This window comes from Leptodactylus fuscus, chromosome 4 (genome assembly GCF_031893055.1).
Source record: "Leptodactylus fuscus isolate aLepFus1 chromosome 4, aLepFus1.hap2, whole genome shotgun sequence".
NCBI classification, from domain to species: Eukaryota; Metazoa; Chordata; class Amphibia; order Anura; family Leptodactylidae; genus Leptodactylus; species Leptodactylus fuscus.
Genome location: NC_134268.1, coordinates 180,116,466 through 180,135,933, shown reverse-complemented (window position 1 = coordinate 180,135,933; position 19,468 = coordinate 180,116,466). Strand labels below are relative to the sequence as shown.

General features: G+C 41.8%; 1 protein-coding gene across 1 annotated transcript in view; it reads left to right on the top strand.

The window, feature by feature from the left end:
* The window catches only part of STK31 (serine/threonine kinase 31), a 63,542-nt gene that overhangs the window by 13,454 nt on the left and 30,620 nt on the right, over positions 1-19,468 (top strand). The window contains exons 6-13 of the mRNA XM_075269834.1: positions 802-1,145; positions 5,683-5,950; positions 9,256-9,371; positions 11,336-11,495; positions 13,661-13,783; positions 14,168-14,347; positions 17,532-17,648; positions 17,898-18,017. Coding sequence (XP_075125935.1) covers positions 802-1,145; positions 5,683-5,950; positions 9,256-9,371; positions 11,336-11,495; positions 13,661-13,783; positions 14,168-14,347; positions 17,532-17,648; positions 17,898-18,017 — 1,428 coding nt within the window. The remainder of the gene's footprint in view (positions 1-801; positions 1,146-5,682; positions 5,951-9,255; positions 9,372-11,335; positions 11,496-13,660; positions 13,784-14,167; positions 14,348-17,531; positions 17,649-17,897; positions 18,018-19,468) is intronic.

The following is a 19,468-nucleotide window of genomic DNA, read 5'->3' as shown; positions in this document are numbered from 1 at the left end:
TTTCAGGTTTCCGTCTTCTGCCGACAGAAGACTGAAACCCGGCAGACAGTGTCCGGCCGTGAGCGCCCATTTTGTGCTCTGCGCGGTGAAACCGTTTTTTTTTAACCGGACACAAAGTCCTGCATGTCCGACTTTGTGTCCGGTTAAAAAAAACCCCTGGTTTCGCCGTGGAGAGCATAAAACGCTCACAGCCGGACACTTTCCAAACCCATTCAAATGAATGGGTTTGAAAACTCATTTTCCGTCTCCTGTCCAGTTTCTCGGGCAGGAACCGGAAACCCGCAAAACGGAGATCAGGCGCTGGTGTGAACCCGCCCTTATTCCGGTTTTAGAATCAGTTTTTTTTGTATCCACAAAACTGATCAGTTAAACTAATGATCACAACATGATGTGAACAGACCTTAACATAGTCCAAATGATTAGGGGTGAATTTTACCTCCCGTTAGAATGGCAGCACAATGTTGACTACGTTTTTTTAATATTAATAATTAGTTTTCTATTGTGAATAATTGTTTTGCAGTCTTAGTGCCATTTAGCCTTTATTGGAGGAGAACACCATCTTATTCCAGTTATAGTGATGGGATGTTTTTTTATGAGTTAAATCAGAAGGACATGAGACTGCCGTGTGTCTGCTGCTCTCATTCTATGACACACTAGGATATATATATATATATATATAATATATATAAAATAAGTGACATGCAGTGACATCCTGGTTATGTTATGTAGATAATGAAATGGTTTTGATGATATGTTGTCTCTGGTGCCTTTTTACAATTTTTTTAAAATTTTTATATTTAGGGCTTGAAATTTCTAAGCCAACTTGTTGCTGACAAACAGGTATCTGTGTTCCGGAGGGCGGTTTACCATGATGGGACTGCTATTGTGCAGGTGTCACATGATAATCTTGACATTGGAGAGGAAGTGGCTAAAAAGGGTTTTGCTTTGAAGTGTAGAGTAATTTTATCTCCAAACGGTACTATGGAAACCATGGATGTGTCACCACACGAAATAAAGCCAAATTTTCCATGGCAATCAAGAAGTGTAGAAAAACTGCGTGAACCGAAGACTTCACCTATGTTCAATCGATCGATCAGTGACTCAAACAAAGAAAGTTTTGTAAAAATCAGTTTTGAAGCCTCAAGGTAGGTATTTTATGGCCTAATTTCTGTATAATGTTTTTTTTTTTTGTATACTTATTATTTTCAATAATATATTTCAATATTTTCTCGCTTATTTCACTGGGGGACACAGCACTATGGGTATAAGCCTGGCCACTACGAGACAGACACTAGGCTGTCCAGGCTATACCCTGCCACAGCACTGCATGAATTCAGTTTGAACCTAGTGTCTTAAGGCCCGTTCACACGGGCACAGAAGGGGTGAACTATGGCGCGGAATGCACGTTACAATCCGCCCCCTCACAATGATAGTCTATGGAGATCGCTAGTGTTCCGCTAGCAGTTTTTTTGCCTCTAGCGGAAAAAAGAAGCGACATGAAGTCAATAGAAGTGAATGGGAGGCGGAAACTGCGTTGCGGTTTTTTTTTTTTTTGCCAAAAACCGTGTCGAGGTTTTTGGCGCATTATTTTGCAAAAACTGCAACCAAAAACAGTGACACGTTTTTTTACGGTCCATTCACTGACCGGGAGGGAAAAGCCGCCTGGTGTTTTCTGAAGCGGCTTTTACTGAAAACCGCTTCAAAATACGCCTCAAGGTCCAATAACCACTTCCTAATTAGGAAGCGCTTTTTTTCCGGACCAAATTACTCCACACTGTATTCGCGTGTGAACTTAGCCTTAGGGTGAATTCACACTGAGTAAACGCTAGCTTATTCTGAACGTAAAACACGTTCAGAATAAGCGGCGTCTAAAGCAGCTCCATTCATCTCTATGGGAGCCGGCATACGAGCGCTCCCCATAGAAATGAATGGGATGCTGCTTTCACTCCGAGCAGTCCCATTGAAGTGAATGGGAAGTGCCGGCGTGTACGCTCCGGCATGAGCAGAGCTTGCCGTACACGCCGGCACTCCCTATTCACTTCAATGGGACTGCTCGGAGTGAAAGCAGCAGCCCATTCATTTCTATGGGGAGCGCTCGTATCCCCGCTCCCATAGAGATGAATGGAGCTGCTTTAGACGCCGCTTATTCTGAACGTGTTTTACGTTCAGAATAAGCTAGCGTTTACTCAGTGTGAATGCACCCTTAGAAGGCAGGCTTGACCTGACTCAGGTCTTCTGTCTTGCATCGTTTTTGTTTTTCTTTTAGGTGTAGAGGGGTCTTCAGCGTGTACGCCACACTAGTCGTATGCCCCTGCGGGCACAGCGCTCTTCTCTGCGCCTTGCCGGTCACCCAGTCCCCACTCACCATTTTCCGGTGACCCTACTCCTTCTTGTAAAGTCTCCCAAGGGGCTGACCCTGTGGCGCCTGAAGATGCCAGTCAGGTGAGTATGAGAAGAGTGGAAGGCAGGCAACTATGAAAATTACCTCAGCCCCTCTCCTCCTCCATCTCAGCCCGCACCAGCTCCCTAGCCTCAGTTCCTCTCGCAGGGGTAAAAATACATAGGTCCTGTTTAGGGTCCATCACTGGGACACCCAGAGTTGGGCCTTGATTTTTAGATAAGCCCCTTTTTTTTCTGTGGCTCTTTTGGGCCTTCTGGCTGCTCCTACCAAAGAGCGGCCGTCGGGAGTAGGGGCGACATCCGGTTCCACTTTCCTTGGTGTATGGACCTCCTTTCTTAGCCTCCTGGTACCTTTTCCAGGCCTCCGTTGGGCCTTCCAGTGTTTCCAGCCGGGCCTCCTTTCTGCAGGTGCCTCATGGCCGGCCGCGTTTGTGCCCGAGCCTGAGGTCTGGCTGTGTACTAGACCGCAACTAAGCTTGCCCCTTTCCTCGGCTTTCCTGGCCTCCAGACTCCGCCTGGTTATTCCATTGGCCAGGGCTTGTCCTGGCAAGCCATCCAGCCTGCCTAATAGCCTCTGAGCCCTGAATTTCCAGGGGAAGGGCTTTTGCTCTCCTTATAACTTTTTTTATTTTATTTATTTATTTCTTTGTCTTTTTTGCTTGTGGGGACACCACTGACTCTCCTCTTAGCACTTGCACCTGTGGAGCCCTCTGTGTCACCATTTCTGCAGCAGTTGGCAAGTGACCATCTCCTGTGTTCTGGTTGGCTAACCCCCTTGTCTGCCTTGTCCTCACATTAAGAGCCAACTCGCCCTCTGGTTCCATCATGTTTTTATACGTGTGCCCGCTGTATCAAAGCTTATTGTCGCGCAGGCACATCTGCTCTCTCTGCCTTCTGTCCCAGCCAGTCAGGAACCTCGTGGCCCCTCTCTGATTCATCCATCCCGGATTGGGTGGCTTCCCTCACCTTTGCTATTGTTTCCTTATCAGACTTAACCAGTCAGTGCTGGAAACTTGGAATTGCAGCTTTCCTAGATCTCCGCTTTGTCAGCAGCTTCTAGGGATCTTCTTGGACACTCTCATAGTTCCCATCCAAAAGGACGAGGAAGTCTTCCTGTAGATCACGGTCCTCCACCCTTTCCAGTGGGCGCTCCCCATATAGGGCCTCAGTTCACAGCTCCACTCCAACAGGCGGTTCTTTGCCTCTCATCAGAAATGACAGAAAGGCTATGATTAAGAGACTTAGTGTCTTGAAACGCGTCAGCCAGATATGTAAACAACTAGCGTTTTTTTAATCACGTTTATGTTTTCTTCACCTTTTCACTTGTCCGTCATGGTTTCTGTACCGTATTTTTAACATGAAGTAATAAAGGACATTTTTTAGTCTGAACAAGAGCTGCGGATCTCATCTGTATTTATACTTGGCATTTATTACTTCATGTTAAAAATACGGTACAGAAACCATGACGGACAAGTGAAAAGGTGAAGAAAACATAAACGTGATTAAAAAAACGCTAGTTGTTTACATATCTGGCTGACGCGTTTCAAGACACTAAGTCTCTTAATCATAGCCTTTCTTTGCCTCTCCCTGATCGGTCTGCTTCCCTGGGGATGCCTCTGACTGACCCGGAGCATTAGCTAGGCTTATCTATATCTGCCTTGTAGAAGAAAAAAAGCAGGGGTCACTCACCCATCTGAAGATATTTCTTAAAACTTTGTTTCCTTTATTAGAACATAGTAGTTAAAACAAATTGGGAGGAAGAAATGACATACAATGGCGTGGGCAACAGCCGTTTCGCGGGCAACAGGCGCTTTCTCAAGCCTAGTATGAGGGCCCTTGCTCGGACCTGCCTGCTTCCATCTTCCAATCGCTTTGATGTGAGATTAAGACCCGTCGGTTTATGGGTAGGGCTCTGCCCTTCCATGTGACTGCTGTCTTCTCTAGAGATGTTGGAGCTCCTTCTGCTTCCTAGGTCTGTAAGGCTCGCCATGATCCTCAGTCTACTTTTTTTAAGTTTCACCAAATCCATTCTGTGACCTCTGCCTATGCCAGTTTGGGTTGTAGGTCTCTGCAAGTGGCTGAAGGCTAATGGTTTGCATGGCCGTATCATTCCTACACTCTGGGACTGCTCTAAGACATCCATGGTTCTGTGTTCCCCAGTGAAATAAGTGAGAAAATGGGATTTTTGTACTCCCCTTAAAATTCTTTACTAGTATTTACTGGAGGACACAGATACCACTCTTGTTTTTTTCACAGTTTTTTTTCCTATTCGAGCTGTGTTGGCTCCTGTTCAGGTTCAGGATATGTTAATGGTTGTTGTTGTTTCCTTATTCCTTTGTGTCGCTCCTTTGTACTGCTACAGTACAAACTGAATTCATGCAGTGCTGTGGCAGGGTATAGCCTAGAGGTAGAGCCAACAGCTTTTTATTTCCCTAGTGTCTGCCTCCTAGTGGCCAGGTCTTATACCCCCTGGTGCTGTGTCCCCCAGTGAATACAACGAGAAAAGGATTTTACGCTGAGTACAAAAATCCCATTTTTCTTTAGCATTCCTATTTGTGGTCCTCCTGTAGGGAATAACCTCTTTCCTCTCCCTGCTCTCTAAGCTATACCCTTGTGTCTCCTCCATCTCTCAGACTGACATGACTGTGGAAATTCAGATTTCTGTAAAAAAAAAAAAAAAAAACCCCAAAAACTCTGAAATCTACATATGTGAATAAGACTCGCCAATTTTTTTTTTGTCTTCACAAAGGGAGCCTGTAAATAATAGGGTAGGTTTATTATGCCTTTGATGGCAGATTTCTAGCATACAGGGCATGAAGTTCACTGGTGTAAAGGCCTGAAATCCATTAGCTGGCGTAGATTTCAGCATAGGTGCAAGGCCGTGCAGAGATTGCACCTAATTTATGAGGTGGTATGTGTACCTTCATAAATCTGGCGCACCCTTCACTGACACAGGAGATATATGAAGACTTTCAGCACCAGACTTCATATCTCCCTCAATATGTTTCACTATATGCTTATTGAAAAAGACCTTGAACATTGGAAACGTAGCTTGCCATCACTACATCCCTCCCAGACTGTATATGATACGCTGCACTACGTTTGTGCTTACTGTACTTTATTCAGTTCATCCTCTTCAGCGTCTAGTCAAACTCCATATTAATTAGCCACAATAACCCTGCAGAAGAGATACCGTAAAGCCTTGGATCTCTGTTGTTTGATTTTCCATAGGTAACACCTAAGTTTTTTTTTCTGCTTTACCATTTAAAATTGTTGTCACAGATCACCTGCTGATACTAATGGTGGGAGAGGTGACCAGAGGAGCTTAGCAGAAAACAAGCTGCTAAAGGATGAGAACAAGCAACTAAAGGATGAAAGCCTGCAGCTAAAGGATGAAATCACTCTGTTAAAGAAGGCAAACAAGCTGTTGGAGAATGAAAATAGCCAACACATGGATGAGTGTAGGAAACTGAAAGAAGAAAAGGAAAGCCTGGACCAAAAATCTATAACTTTAGAGCTACAAATGCAAAAAATGGAGCTTGAGAACAAGGTATGTGTTTTTTTTTTAACGGCACCGATATTTCCAGCCCTGGTGCACATACTGGCAAAATCAAAAGTGCGCTGAATTAAGCGCACTGTCAGCTTTTTAGCAGTATTTAAACTGCATGAGGATGTGGACATGAAAAGTCCTCTTTAAAGGTGTTGTCCGGGATAAACAATTTTATTTTTCAATTAGGCTGGTGAAAGTGAAAAAAAAAATCTAAGTACCATTTTCACCTGTTCCCATGTGTCCTCAACTGGTCCAGTCCTGCTGCTCCTCCAACGGAAGTCCCTGCCATAGGTGACTTCCGCTCCCCCCCCCCCCCTTAAATAAAGGTTAACCCCTTAAAGTTAGTCAGTAGTTCTTGAAGGATTGCTTTAGTCCTGGTTCACATCTGCATTGGGTATGTTGTTCGGGGAGTCCGCTTGGGGACCCCCAAACGGAATATTGAACGCATTAAAAAGCAGTGAGCAATCCATTTTCACAAAATCGCTTGACTCAACGACTGTCAAAAAAAAACACAACACTGGTGCAAAACGGCTGAAATTTTTGTGAGTACATTCCAACGCATGTGGGAACACATTCCCCAACTTTGGTTGATGAGTGTTGCCATCTACATGTGTAGGTCAGAAAATTTTCAGACTACCCTCATAGTCAGGTCCTTTTTATTACTTGGTTTGGTTTTTTTTAAAGTCAAAATTGGAGTAAATTGAAAAAAAGAGGGTAGTAATTTCATCTATGATTTATAGGTTCTCACCCTTTATGATCCACATCTGGTTTTCGCTTGAAAAATTACATCATAAAAACTTAACCCTATTAGATTAGAGTATTCTATAAATGTTCTTATTATTAAAATAGGGTCAGGTTCTCTATATTGCTAAGGAATTTGCCTTCAGTTGCTGGGGCACCACCAGTATCATTGAAACCCATTGATGCACATTGATAGCAGTCTGGGTCCTGCAATAATTTTTTGAGCATTCTTCCTCTGAAGATAACAGGTATTGAATTTTATATTTTGGCTCCACCGCATCTAATTGCTAATCTGCAATGTACCACTATCCCCTCTTCTATGTTTTTGATGCTGAATAACCTGCATTTTGAGCTGTGGGCAAAGTGATAAAAGTAGAAAGCTTGACACCAAAAAATTTGCAAGACAAGTCACTAGTTTCTGTGAGACCTTATTATTATAGGGGTTGTCTGGCTCCAAATCGATTTTTATTACTGGTGACCTGTATACAGTCATCCGGAAAACTGCTCCTATTACTATAGGGCTGCAGTGCCGTTCCTATTACTTGAATAGGGGAGACTGGGTGCATTCCATGTCTACTGCTATAGCTTCCAGGACTCGGTTGCAGTAAGGACAGCTGATCTGTGCGGGGTGCGGGTGTCAGACACCCACAGATAACATACTGATGACCTATCCACTTTGGGCCCAGGCAACCCATTTAAGATTGTGTGTCATTGTTCTAGAAATGGAAGGGGGAAGAAGAGGTGAGCCTTGGACAGACAAAAACTGATCTCTAAAAAGTTGTGTGGTTAATGTCCCAGATCAAACAAGACCTAGATTAGTTTTTTTTACTTAAGGGTATATTCCCATTATAGACTTTTAGAACATATTGGCTGTATATCTGGGACTTGCACCTATGCCCAAGACAAAAATTTCTTCAATATTAGTAAATATTTTTGTTTTACAGTACAGACCAAAAGTTTGGACACACCTTCTTTCAAAGAGTTTTCTGTATTTTTATGACTATGAAAATTGTAGATTTACACTGAAGGCATCAAAACTATGAATTAACACATGTGGAATTATATACTTAACAAAAAAGTGTGAAACGACTGAAAATCTGTCTTATATTCCAGGTTCTTCAAAGTAGCCACCTTTTGTTTTGATTCCTGCTTTGCACACTCTTGGCATTCTCTTGATGAGCTTCATGAGGTAGTCACCTGAAATGGTTTTCACTTCACAGGTGTGTCCTGTCAGGTTTAATAAGTGGGATTTCTTGCCTTATAAATGGGTTTGGGACCATCAGTTGTGTTGTGCAGAAGTCAGGCGGATACACAGCTGATAGTCCTACTCAATAGACTGTTAGAATTTGTATTATGGCAAGAAAAAAGCAGCTAAGTAAAGAAAAACGAGTGACCATCATTACTTTAAGAAATGAAGGTCAGTCAGTCTGAAAAATTTTAGTTGCAAAAACCATCAAGGGCTACAAAGAAACTGGCTCACATGAGGACCGCCCCAGGAAAGGAAGACCAAGAGTCACCTCTGCTGTGGAGGATAAATTCATCCGAGCCACCAGCCTCAGAAATCGCAGGTTAACAGCAGCTCAGATTAGAGACCAGGTCAATGCCACACAGAGTTCTAGCAGCAGACACATCTCTACAACAACTGTTAAGAGAAGACTTTGTGCAGCCGGCCTTCATGGTAAAATAGTTGCTAGAAAATCACTGCTATGGATAGGCAACAAGCAGAAGAGACTTGTTTGGGCTAAAGAACACAAGGAATGGACATTAGACCAGTGCAAATCTGCGCTTTGGTCTGGTGAGTCCAAATTAGAGATCTTTGGTTCCAACCACCGTGACTTTGTGCGTTGCAGAAAAAGTGAACGGATGGTCTCTACATGCCTGGTTCCCACCGTGAAGCATGGAGGAGGAGGTGTGATGGTGTGGGGGGCTTTGCTGATGACACTGTTGGGGATTTATTCAAAATTGAAGGCATACTGAACCAGCATGGCGACCACAGCATCTTGCAGCAGCATGTTATTCCATCCGGTTTGCGTTTAGTTGGACCATCATTTATTTTTCTACAGGACAATGACCCCAAACACACCTTCAGGCTGTGTAAGGGCTATTTGACCGAGAAAGAGAGTGATTGGGTGCTACGCTAGATGACCTGGTCTCCACAGTCACCAGACCTGAACCCAATCGAGATGGTTTGGGGTGAGCTGGACCACAGAGTGAAGGCAAAAGGGCCAACAAGTGCTAAGCATCTCTGGGAACTCCTTCAAGACTGTTGGAAGACCATTTCCGGTGACTACATCATGTAGCTCATCAAGAGAATGCCAAGAGTGTGCAAAGCAGGAATCAAAGCAAAAGGTGGCTACTTTGAAGAACCGAGAATATAAGACAGATTTTCAGTTGTTTCACACTTTTTTGTTAAGTATATAAGTCCACATGTGGTAATTCATAATTTTAATGCCTTCAGTGTGAATCTACCATTTTCATAGTCATGAAAATACAGAAAACTCTTTGAATGAGAAGGTGTGTCCAAACTTTTGGTCTGTACTGAATATATATTGTTCTTTTAATAGAATGAGAGAGAACTGTGTGAAAAAAACATCAATGAAATGGAAATGCGTTTGGCATCGGCAGCCGGAAACAAGTTAAAAGCATTAGCGGCCAAGATTGATATCCTCAAGACTGTGAGGTGAGATAATGTTTTTTGATATGGTTATTTTCTAATCAAATTGACCTACCAAAGTGGCAATTACTTCTCTCTAAAAACTTTTTTCTTTATTTGTTGCTCATTGCACGACAAAAATCGTCCAGCAGAAATATGCCATAGACACAAATTGTACAGGCAAGAAACATGCCATAGACACCAATTGTATGGGCAATGGCTGTTTCGCACTTCCACGCGTCTTCCGTCTCTCAGTAGTATCACTTTTTATTCAAATTAGAGGAGAAACAGCGAAAATAACAGTTCGGCACTTTTGATTTTTTTTTTCCCCCCGATATGACATTCACCCTATAGGAAAAATATTTTTATAAGTTTGTATACGCTGTAACATTGATCCATTGTTAATGGACTATTATTATCCATATAGACCAGTCTTTCTCAAAGTGGGCGATAACGCCCCCTTGTGGGCGTTGGAGGCCTATAGGGGGGCAGTAAAGGGCACAGAGAAGATTGGGGGGCGTTGAAGCGGTTTAGGGGGGCGATAGCTAATTTAAAGGGGTGGTATCATAACAATGATTCTATCTATACTGCTTGTTAATGTGGATTTAAGACTTTTCCTAAATACATTGCTTCAGCAATACTGCTTTGTTTGTCCACTATCTTACTTTATTCACTTCATTCTGGACACTAGCACCTTTGCTTTTAACACAAACTTTACCGCTCCTTTACGCTTAACGCGCGTTTCCTTGTGTAACGCCATCTAGGGGACTAGACAGTAACTATTTCCTGTCCAAAAGTTGTCAAACTGTACCATAGATGGCGGTAAGCTCCAATGCGAAGCGAGAACTTTCGAGTCCATTCTCGAAAGTACTAGGCCCGCCCGCTGCCTCATATAAAAGCGCACGCGCCATCATGTCACAGCCAGTCATGTCACAATATTACGAAAACAAGTGAATTTAGCGACTAGGTAAAGTGCTAAAATTGAAATGTTTGTTTTAATAACATGAATAAAGGTTTTCCTAATATTACAAAATGGTGTTTTACATTACCCTCATCAGAAAGTCTTATTTTCACATGACACACATAATTTAATTATTAACATAATGACTCCGATTGTGATTCTTAAGATGTAGTAAAATAAAAAAATTGGGGGGGGGGGGGGGTGTTTCTCTAGAAAATAATTCTCGAAGTGGGCGGTAGACAAAATAAGTTTGAGAACCTCTGATATAGACAGACATGCAGATTGTGTCTTTTCCACAAACCTCCATGAGCCCTCTGCACTGGGATCCTTGAAACTTCATCGCTGATGTATTTGGGGTCCGGAACAACTGCCTGTAGCCAAAAAACCATTGCATTTAACTGGATGATTTTATTTGAAGTATAAACTTTTCTGTAGAGAAGTAGAGTAGTATGGGTGGGCACTCACCAATCAGTAGACGGCACTTTTTCTTCTTTATATAAAAAAATGCTTTATTTGAATTTAGTAAAACAAATCCTCAGGGAGGGAGAGATGACATAATTTGGCAGAAAAAAACAGGCAACAGCCGTTTCGCGTTGTCAAACGCTTTTTCAAGCCTAATATGCATATTAGGCTTGAAAAAGCGTTTGACAACGCGAAACGGCTGTTGCCTGTTTTTTTCTGCCAAATTATGTCATCTCTCCCTCCCTGAGGATTTGTTTTACTAAATTCAAATAAAGCATTTTTTTATATAAAGAAGAAAAAGTGCCGTCTACTGATTGGTGAGTGCCCACCCATACTACTCTACTTCTCTATTTTTACTATTGTTTTTTCCAAGGGTTGTGAGCACCACTGTATGTCAGAAGGGTTGCCGATCTAAAAGGACTTATCTTTTACAGTGGATAACTACTTTTTGCCGTGATTATTGAAGCAAGCAATGCCGTCTACTTTTGCTCTCTGTTTTTGGTCAATAAACTTTTCTGTATTAACATTAACACAGCTTCTATATAGATATCTATTTCTATATTGGCAGATGTAACAATAGCAATGTGACTGCAGCCGATGATCTTTTAGAAGCCGTAAAGATTGTCGGCCATGGACAGCTCTCTGCTCCATCTTCTTTAAATGTTTTAGAGGAAAATTGGAAAGAATACAGCTTTGCCCAGGAAATGATTCGAGATTGTTTAGATGTGGTAAGAGTAATAAAAACAAATTATTTATGTTTTTAAATTTGTACTAAACCAGTGTACAGATATGTCCTGTCATGCTTGTACTTGTTCTATATGAAGGAAAAACACTTAACTTAAACACTTAATTAAAAAAGTCGACCCCCTAGCCGAACAGTTTTCATGTCTCCATCTGCCACCTGACTGTATTTCACACTGTTCACTTCCATTATGTATACAGTACTACTACTTGCACTTCAGACTCATTTCAAGACTCCAGTTTGAATTTTAGATTTCACCTGCTTTCTCTCCCTCTGCTTTGCACTGACTCAAGAGCTAGAGCTAGTGCCATCTCTGCCTGCTAGTTGTACACTATGATTATCATTCCTTTTACACTTTCCTTCAAAATCCAACCTTCCAGAAGTATACAGTCAGTGAGGCTGTCAGGTGATCTCCTTAAAGAAGTTGTCCAGTTTCAGACAGTACTTAGAGAATACTATTGTTTGGATAGTGAAAAATTATACAATTTTCGAATACACTTTCCGTATCAATTCCTCAATGTTTTCTAGCTTTCTGCTTGCTGTCATTCATTTTGCTTAATTTCAGTGGATAAAAGTGGACAACCTCTTTAATTATAATGCTGTGATAGGATCCTGTTGTCCTGTCCTTTGGAGTGTGAAATATTCTATGATGCAGGGATTTCTGCAATGGGGAACACTTAGCTCTGCATAGACTAAGATAGAGAGCGTGGGTCACCAAAGCCTGACAGCAACAGGTCCAGTCTGATATCGAAAGATAGAAGCACCAAAATACAAACAAGTTAAAAAAAAAAAATCAGATGAAAGAATGACAAAAGGAATAATAGAACACATGGAACAAATAGAACAAACTACCGTATTTTTAGGGACTATAAGACGCACTGGACTATAAGACGCACCCAGTTTTTAGAGGAGAAAAATAGGGAAAAAAAATTTTCAGGCAAAAAATGGTAAAATATTTAATGTATGGGAGTTGTAGTTTTGGAACAGCTGCAAGGCCACATTGACAGGTGACCCTGCAGCTGTACGGGGATGTATAGGGCGTTTTTTTTTTTTTTTTTTGTGGGGCCAGGTGTACTTTTTAGTTATACCATTTTGGGGAATGTTTATTGCTTAGATCACCTTTTATTTAAATCAGAGGCAAAACGGTGAGAAAAACCCGGCGGTTTAGCACAGTAATGTTATACTTTTATATGTATTCTAGGGAAAGGAGGTGAACTTTTATTTATTTTTTATTATATTTTTTTTAAGTGTTTTTTTTTTTTTTTTTTACTATTTTATTATCCCCCGCCTAGGGGGCTTGAACCTGCAATCATTTGATTGCAAGTCCCATAGACGGCAATACAAGTGTATTGCCGTCTATGGGAGATTCTATACATTACTATCGCGAAGTGTCATAGACCAGCCCCGATAGTAATATATATCTATGACAGGCCTGGGAGCCTTCATTAGGCTCCCGGCTGTCATCGGAACAGGTCGGCTCCTGCGGCCTCGCCGTGCAGGAGCCGGCCTGCATCACTAAAGGTATGGGGCCGGTGGGGACCGGCCCCGGGGATAACTTTAAACTGCCGGGACCTGCGGAGGAGGAGCGGATTTACAGCATGGCCGCGCTACTGCCACTGCTGGTTTTCTTCAGCGGCAGGAGCATGGCAACCTGCAGGCCCCAGCAGCTAAGACAGTCCCCGGCATCTGCTGTAATAGACCGGCGGATGCCAGGAAGTGTTTTAGCTGCCGGGGCCTGCAGTATTGTCACGCTCCTGCCGCTGCAGAAAACCAGCGGTGGCAGTAGCGCGGCCATGCTGTAAATCCCCATATTCGGACTATAAGACGCACCCTCATTTTCCTCCGAAATTTGGGGGAAAAAAAGTGCGTCTTATAGTCCGAAAAATACGGTAGTTTTGGTAAAGCTCTTTCACCCCTTACTCCTGTGTATTAGTCTTTATACTGATATCTTGACTTCTTCTTTTTGAAAAGGATCCTTTTTAAATCTGTCTTGGAATTGATCCTAAAAGATTGTATTACTTCATAATGGACAGGTTTTTGTGTTTGTTTTTTCACACTAAGTAGAGAAGTAGGTTCAGCCTCTGTTAACCTGTTTTGGTGTGATATTTCTGTTATGCATTTTCTAAAATTCTCTTCATTCTGTTACCTCAGGTTGAGCTAGACTTGCTTATTGACAGACGGAACAGAATCAAGGAAAAACTAAATTCATCTGTAGACACCTTTGTTATTGAGGTTGACCAGATGCCGCTTGAAACAAGACTGGCCAAGCTTCAGGTATTAATTTATATATTGAGTGGTTAATAAACAAAATCTACATTACTCAGATAATGTAGTATCACGTGACCGCTGAACTCAGCGGAACTCAGGAAGAGACTCGGGAAAAATCGCCATAGCAGAAGAACCGGGAGGACACCAGAGCATTGGGGACAGGTCAGTATGTTTTTTTTTTTTTTTTTTCATTGCCCTCTGGCTGATTTAAAAGTTAAAGGGGTTGTCCAATTTTGCTTGGCTAACCCCTTTAATGCAACTTTTTAAAGTTCAAATTTTGTATATACCACTTTATTAGGGTGTGAGTTTTTGCGTATAGAACTGCATTGAAAGTTATTAATTGTGATGGTCTGTCTATGTATTTTTATCTGTGCTTTGGTTTCTTTACAGACTATTCTGACTTCACTTGAAGATGTGTATGGAGCATCTTGCGAATGTGAAGATTCAGATGCAGCCTTCCAGAAGTTTTATAATTGGAAAGACGCAAAGCTAGAAACATTCAGTATAGTCAGAAATGACACTGACGGCAGTCTTGACCTTCTGTGCACGTGGTTATCTGACATTGAAAAGGTATATTTACCAGAAGTATATCAGTTACGTAATTGCTGATAATAAGGTTTGCTAATAATGTTACATGAACCCTTGCTTATTATTGCATTTCTGAGCTAACCAAAGCTCTTAATCTCTAAGCAAGGAGAATAGAGATGTGTATTTTACACTTTACACTAGTACTGTGTTCTAAGCACTGGTCTGAGCTTATTTGCTTTACCTCTTATCAAACTGCAGATCTTTATATTTGCTTAAAAGGCAGGTGAAAGAACCAGATTCTTACAGGATTATCCTGTAAACTATTAAAGAGGACTTTTCATCACTTGGGGCACATGCGGTTTTATACACCGCTAGAAAGCCGACAGTGCGCTGAATTCAGCGCACTATCGGCTTTCCCGTTTTGTGCCCCTGGTGAAGAGCTATCGGTGTCGGTATCGAAGCTCTTCACTGTCAGAAGGGCGTTTTTGACAGTCAGTCAGGAACGCCCTTCCTCACAGCAGCGCCTATAGTGCTGTACTGTGAGAGCGGGGAGCAACGCCCCCCAGTACTCGCCCCCCAGTTCCTCACCGCTCACACAGGACAGCGCTATAGGTGCTGCTGTGAGGAAGGACGTACCTGACTGATTGTCACAAATGCCCTTCTGACAGTGAAGAGCTATGGTACCGACACCGATAGTTCTTCACCTGGGACACAGAACGGGAAAGACGATAGTGCACTGAATTCAGCGCACTGTCGTCTTTCTAGTGGTATATAAAACCGCATGTGCCCCAAGTGATGAAAGGCCCTCTTTAAAGGGGTTTTTCCCATAAGCATAACCATATTTTAAATTAGTAGCAAATACAAGTAAAACATTTTGCAGAGTTTTATAGATTGTCTCTAACCATCTTGGTGACAGCCTTTTATTTTGATAAGTTGCCAATGGATACAATTTGGGATGCAGGAACTTTCTATGGTTTGGCACTTGTCTGAAATCCAGTCATGATTTATTGTGGCCGGGTTATCTTCTCTTGCATGTAGTTTCCCTGCCTGATAACCTGTCCACAATAAGGAAATCATGGGTTTCTGACAAGTCCTGAACCATAGAAAGTTTCTGCATTCATGGTCATTTCCATTGTCAACCGATCAAGACAAGAGACTGTTACCATTAAGATGATGAGATAAAATCTTTAACTCCTTCCTGCTTTGTGCCATACTATACTACACTGCAGAATATTATACTACACTACTTTACTGTACTACGGTACACTAAAAAAGTTCTAGGTGTCAGAATACAGTGATACCAGGAAAATTGTTACTTTTTAAAAAGCGACGTTTTATTTTTAAAAGCAGCAAAACTTAATAGAAACCAATATAAATATGGTATCACCATAATAGTAATGATCCACCAGACAAAGCTGTCGTGTTATTTTTCATGCAGAGTAAACACCGTAAAAACAAAATGCAAAAAGAAATTATAGCATTGTGTGTTATTTCTCATGGACCCCTAAAAGACTTAAATAAAAGCTCGTCAATACATTACATGTACCCCAAAATGGTTCAAATGAAAGTACCACTCGTTGACGTACGACACCGGGCCCTCAACCCCCCCATTGTTTGCTTGTCTCTCTTCCAGCCCCATCAAAATTTAGGTCTGAGCCCATGCCTTTGGAGAGGATTTGTGTAGAGGATGGCCTCCTCTGCCATTCTCTTTCATTCCCTATAAGCTCCTGATAGACTCCTACCTGAGGGGTTTGTACAACGTTTTATGCAGAAGTGGGAGATTATTTCTTTCCTTCTAGGGCCAGAGGGGGTGTATTTTTCGCCTCTCACACGAGACTTCTGTCAGTTCCCCCTACCAGGCGGCCAGCTACAAGATCCTGTCTTGTTGGTACAGGGACCCACGAAATTATGCACATTCTTCCCACAGGTCTCACTGCTTTCCCGGAGATGTGGGCAAGTAGAGGGGGATATGCTCCAGGTTTTCTGGTCCTGCCCTGCATTGTCCTCATTCTGGGACAGTGTTAAACTGATCATCTTGCGACTAACTGAGACTCCTCATCACCTAGGCCCGGCTTTGTTCCTCCTCAATCACTGTGAGCCTTCGGTGAAAGTTTATAAGCGCTCTTTGCTTTGATCCTTGGTCCTCACTGCCTGTGCTTGCATTCCGCTCTACTGGAAGCAAATTGAACCTCCTCCTCTCTCCCTCTGGATTTTGAAGGTCAATGAGATCACGTGTATGGAAAAGCTCACCTCTTTCCTGCATGGCACAACTGAAGTCTACACTGAGACCTGGTGCTATTGGTTTGAATTTCAACACTCGGGGGAATATCAAATGCTCCTGGGCTCTGGACCTTCCTCCTAGACTTTCGTGGTGTATTCTGTCTGTGGTTGTCACGGGCGGATGTACCCTTTCTCCCGCAATTTTGTTGAATTTTGCTCCTTGGTATCCTTGGTTTTACGCTCCGTCGAGTGTGGACCTCCTAGTTGGTTTGTCTTTCGCTCAACCCCTATTCGCACTTCCCTAACTGCACCTCCTCCCTTTGTTTTTTTTTTCTCTCCTTTCTCTTGTTATTCTCCTGGTTCTACCTATTTCTTTATTCATTCTTCTTCTCCCCTTTAGCACCTTATATGGCCGGACCGTCCTGAGACTCCCTGGCGGTCCAAAGATGTTTTATTTTGTTTGTTTATTCGTGTATCCCTGTCTTGTGTTTCTTTGTTTTTTGGTCTATTTCAGACCGTTGCACTGTGAAAAAAAGTGCTCGCAAAGAATAAGTCCTCACATAGCTATGTCCACAAAATAATAATAAAAAAAATGTGAATTTTGGAAAACTGGTAGGGAAAATATGAAAAAAGTTGCCGAGCATAACATACAAACTACCCTGCGTCCTTAAAGGATTCAGTGCAGTCAGTTAAGTGGAATATCGGTGTCAAAGTAATAACAGTACCTTGTAGGGCGGTTTCTCCACATTCCAAATATGTCTTATTCTACTTTTATAGCTCTAGTTTCATAAAAATCATGATTTTATTTTTATGCAAAACCACCCAGCTATGATCATATAATCTGCTGCCTATTCCAAAGCACAGTTCATGTATCCCTCCCCCTAAAGACATAGCTTATATTACTGACTGACCACCTAGTATATGTAGCATTAATATTCATTACTGTTTTGTTGGTATATCTTTGCAACTGTCTAGTTACAGCAACTTCTACTATTTTTTCCTAAAGTTCTTTAACCTAAAGTCAAACGACTCATGTGGGTCTTCTGACATTGAGCTGGACATTGATAAAATCCTGGAGAAAGTTGACTACAGCGTTTCTAAGGAGTTGGAAATTTCTCTTGTGGTATGTAATATTACTGCTTCTGTTACACCTATGTGATGAGATGTAGAAATGGAGCCTGTAGAGAGGAAAATTGCAACGTTTCTAAAAGTATATGTCATGTAATGGTCAGAAATAATATTACTCGTACACAGACTCTGTTGATTTATGCACAGTTTGTTGAAAGATTAGGTACGTTTTTTAAGGTATGTTTTTATGGAAAAAAAGATCATGATTGGCAATCATTCCTTTACTTTTTACCATTAACTACAGGAACCAGATGAGAATGACCGTAAAATAATCAGAAATGCATATAACAGAGTAGTAAAGCTGATCTTCGAAGAGACCTGTCTCATCTCCGCTTTGCAGTCAAAATATGTGGCCAGTGTTGAGGTAAGTGTTGTGGCAAAGTGCAAAAGAAGACACTTGAAGTGGTTGAAAAAAATTCCCTATTCTGCATCAGCCCCATTTTTTATTCTTTGGCTTGTCCATTGTCTTCCAGCGGAAGTCTCTGCTACATGCGACTGCTGAGGCTGCTGACTGGCTTCAGTGGTCACGTGCGGTGGAGACTTCCGCTAGATGGGACCTGTGACGCCACAGATAGTGAGACATTTCAGCAGGATGGGACCGTGCTGGGAGAAAACCAGAGCATCGGCAACGGTATTTTTTTTTTTTTTTTTTTATAAGTTTTCAATGAGATTATAACATGAAAACCTCCAGTTCTAAACAATTTTTCAGAAATACCGGCAGTACAGGGGAAAATTAGAAACGTTGTAATATATTAAAGAAATATGTTTCTTTAATAAGTTACTCTCCATATTAGTCTATGAAGTGAGGAGGGCCATAGAATAGACACTCAAATAATTGCTGCTGTTACTTTTTTTTTTGTTGTTGGTTTTTTTTTTTTTTAAAACACTTTTAAGTTGTAAGTAATAAGCTGATAATACACAGAATGAGACAATAAATCATTTAAGCAGCCAGCAGAATTCCGCTCAGCCCCTTCATGCTCTTTAGGGTTCCTTTATAGTTACAAACTGATAAGCATGGTCCTCGTACAAAGAATCAAAAAGCACCGCTGCATCCTTATAGGCTGTCCAATAATCCGTAAATAAATCTTACTCTTTCTACCAGGGTGTGAGTAGTGTTCTAGCTTAAGTAAACATTTACATGCTTTAGAAACCCTCGTGGCTATACTACACTAAAGTAGTTGTACTAGGAACAATAAATTGTGACATAACACTACAATGAAATATAATATTCCTGAAGGCTCTCTGACGCTAGGTTCACATCTCCATTTGGGCTTCCTTTTTTCAGGTCCACGTGGGGACCCGAAAAACAGAAACCCACTCCGCTTAAAAAGCGGGTACCCTATGAACCATAATGGGGTCCACTGGGTTTCCACCCTAAAAATGCGGAGAGAAAACTCCTACTTGCAAGACTTTTATCTCTGCATTTTTTTAAGCGTATTCTGGGAAGGAAACCTTAGACATATAAGATCTTAGATCTGTCTGCTTAGGATAAGATTCAGGTTCATGACATGTTCAGTGTAAGAACTTGGTGTGAACTAACTTCTGTGATCCAAATTATATTTTATCTGTCTTTTTTGTGGCGTTTCAAGACTTACTAATAAGGTGTCAGTGAATGTACGTTATCATATGCCAAATCAGCAGTCAGGCAAAAACATGTCGGACTGCTGATTTGGCACATCTTGGGGGCATCAGAAATACCTTAACCCCTTAACGACCGGCCCATAGTAAAATTACGTCGGCACTGACAGGTCCTTCCTGACTGCCCTATAGTAAAATTACGTCGGGCAGTCAGGGAAGGATTCCCTGTCAGTGCCG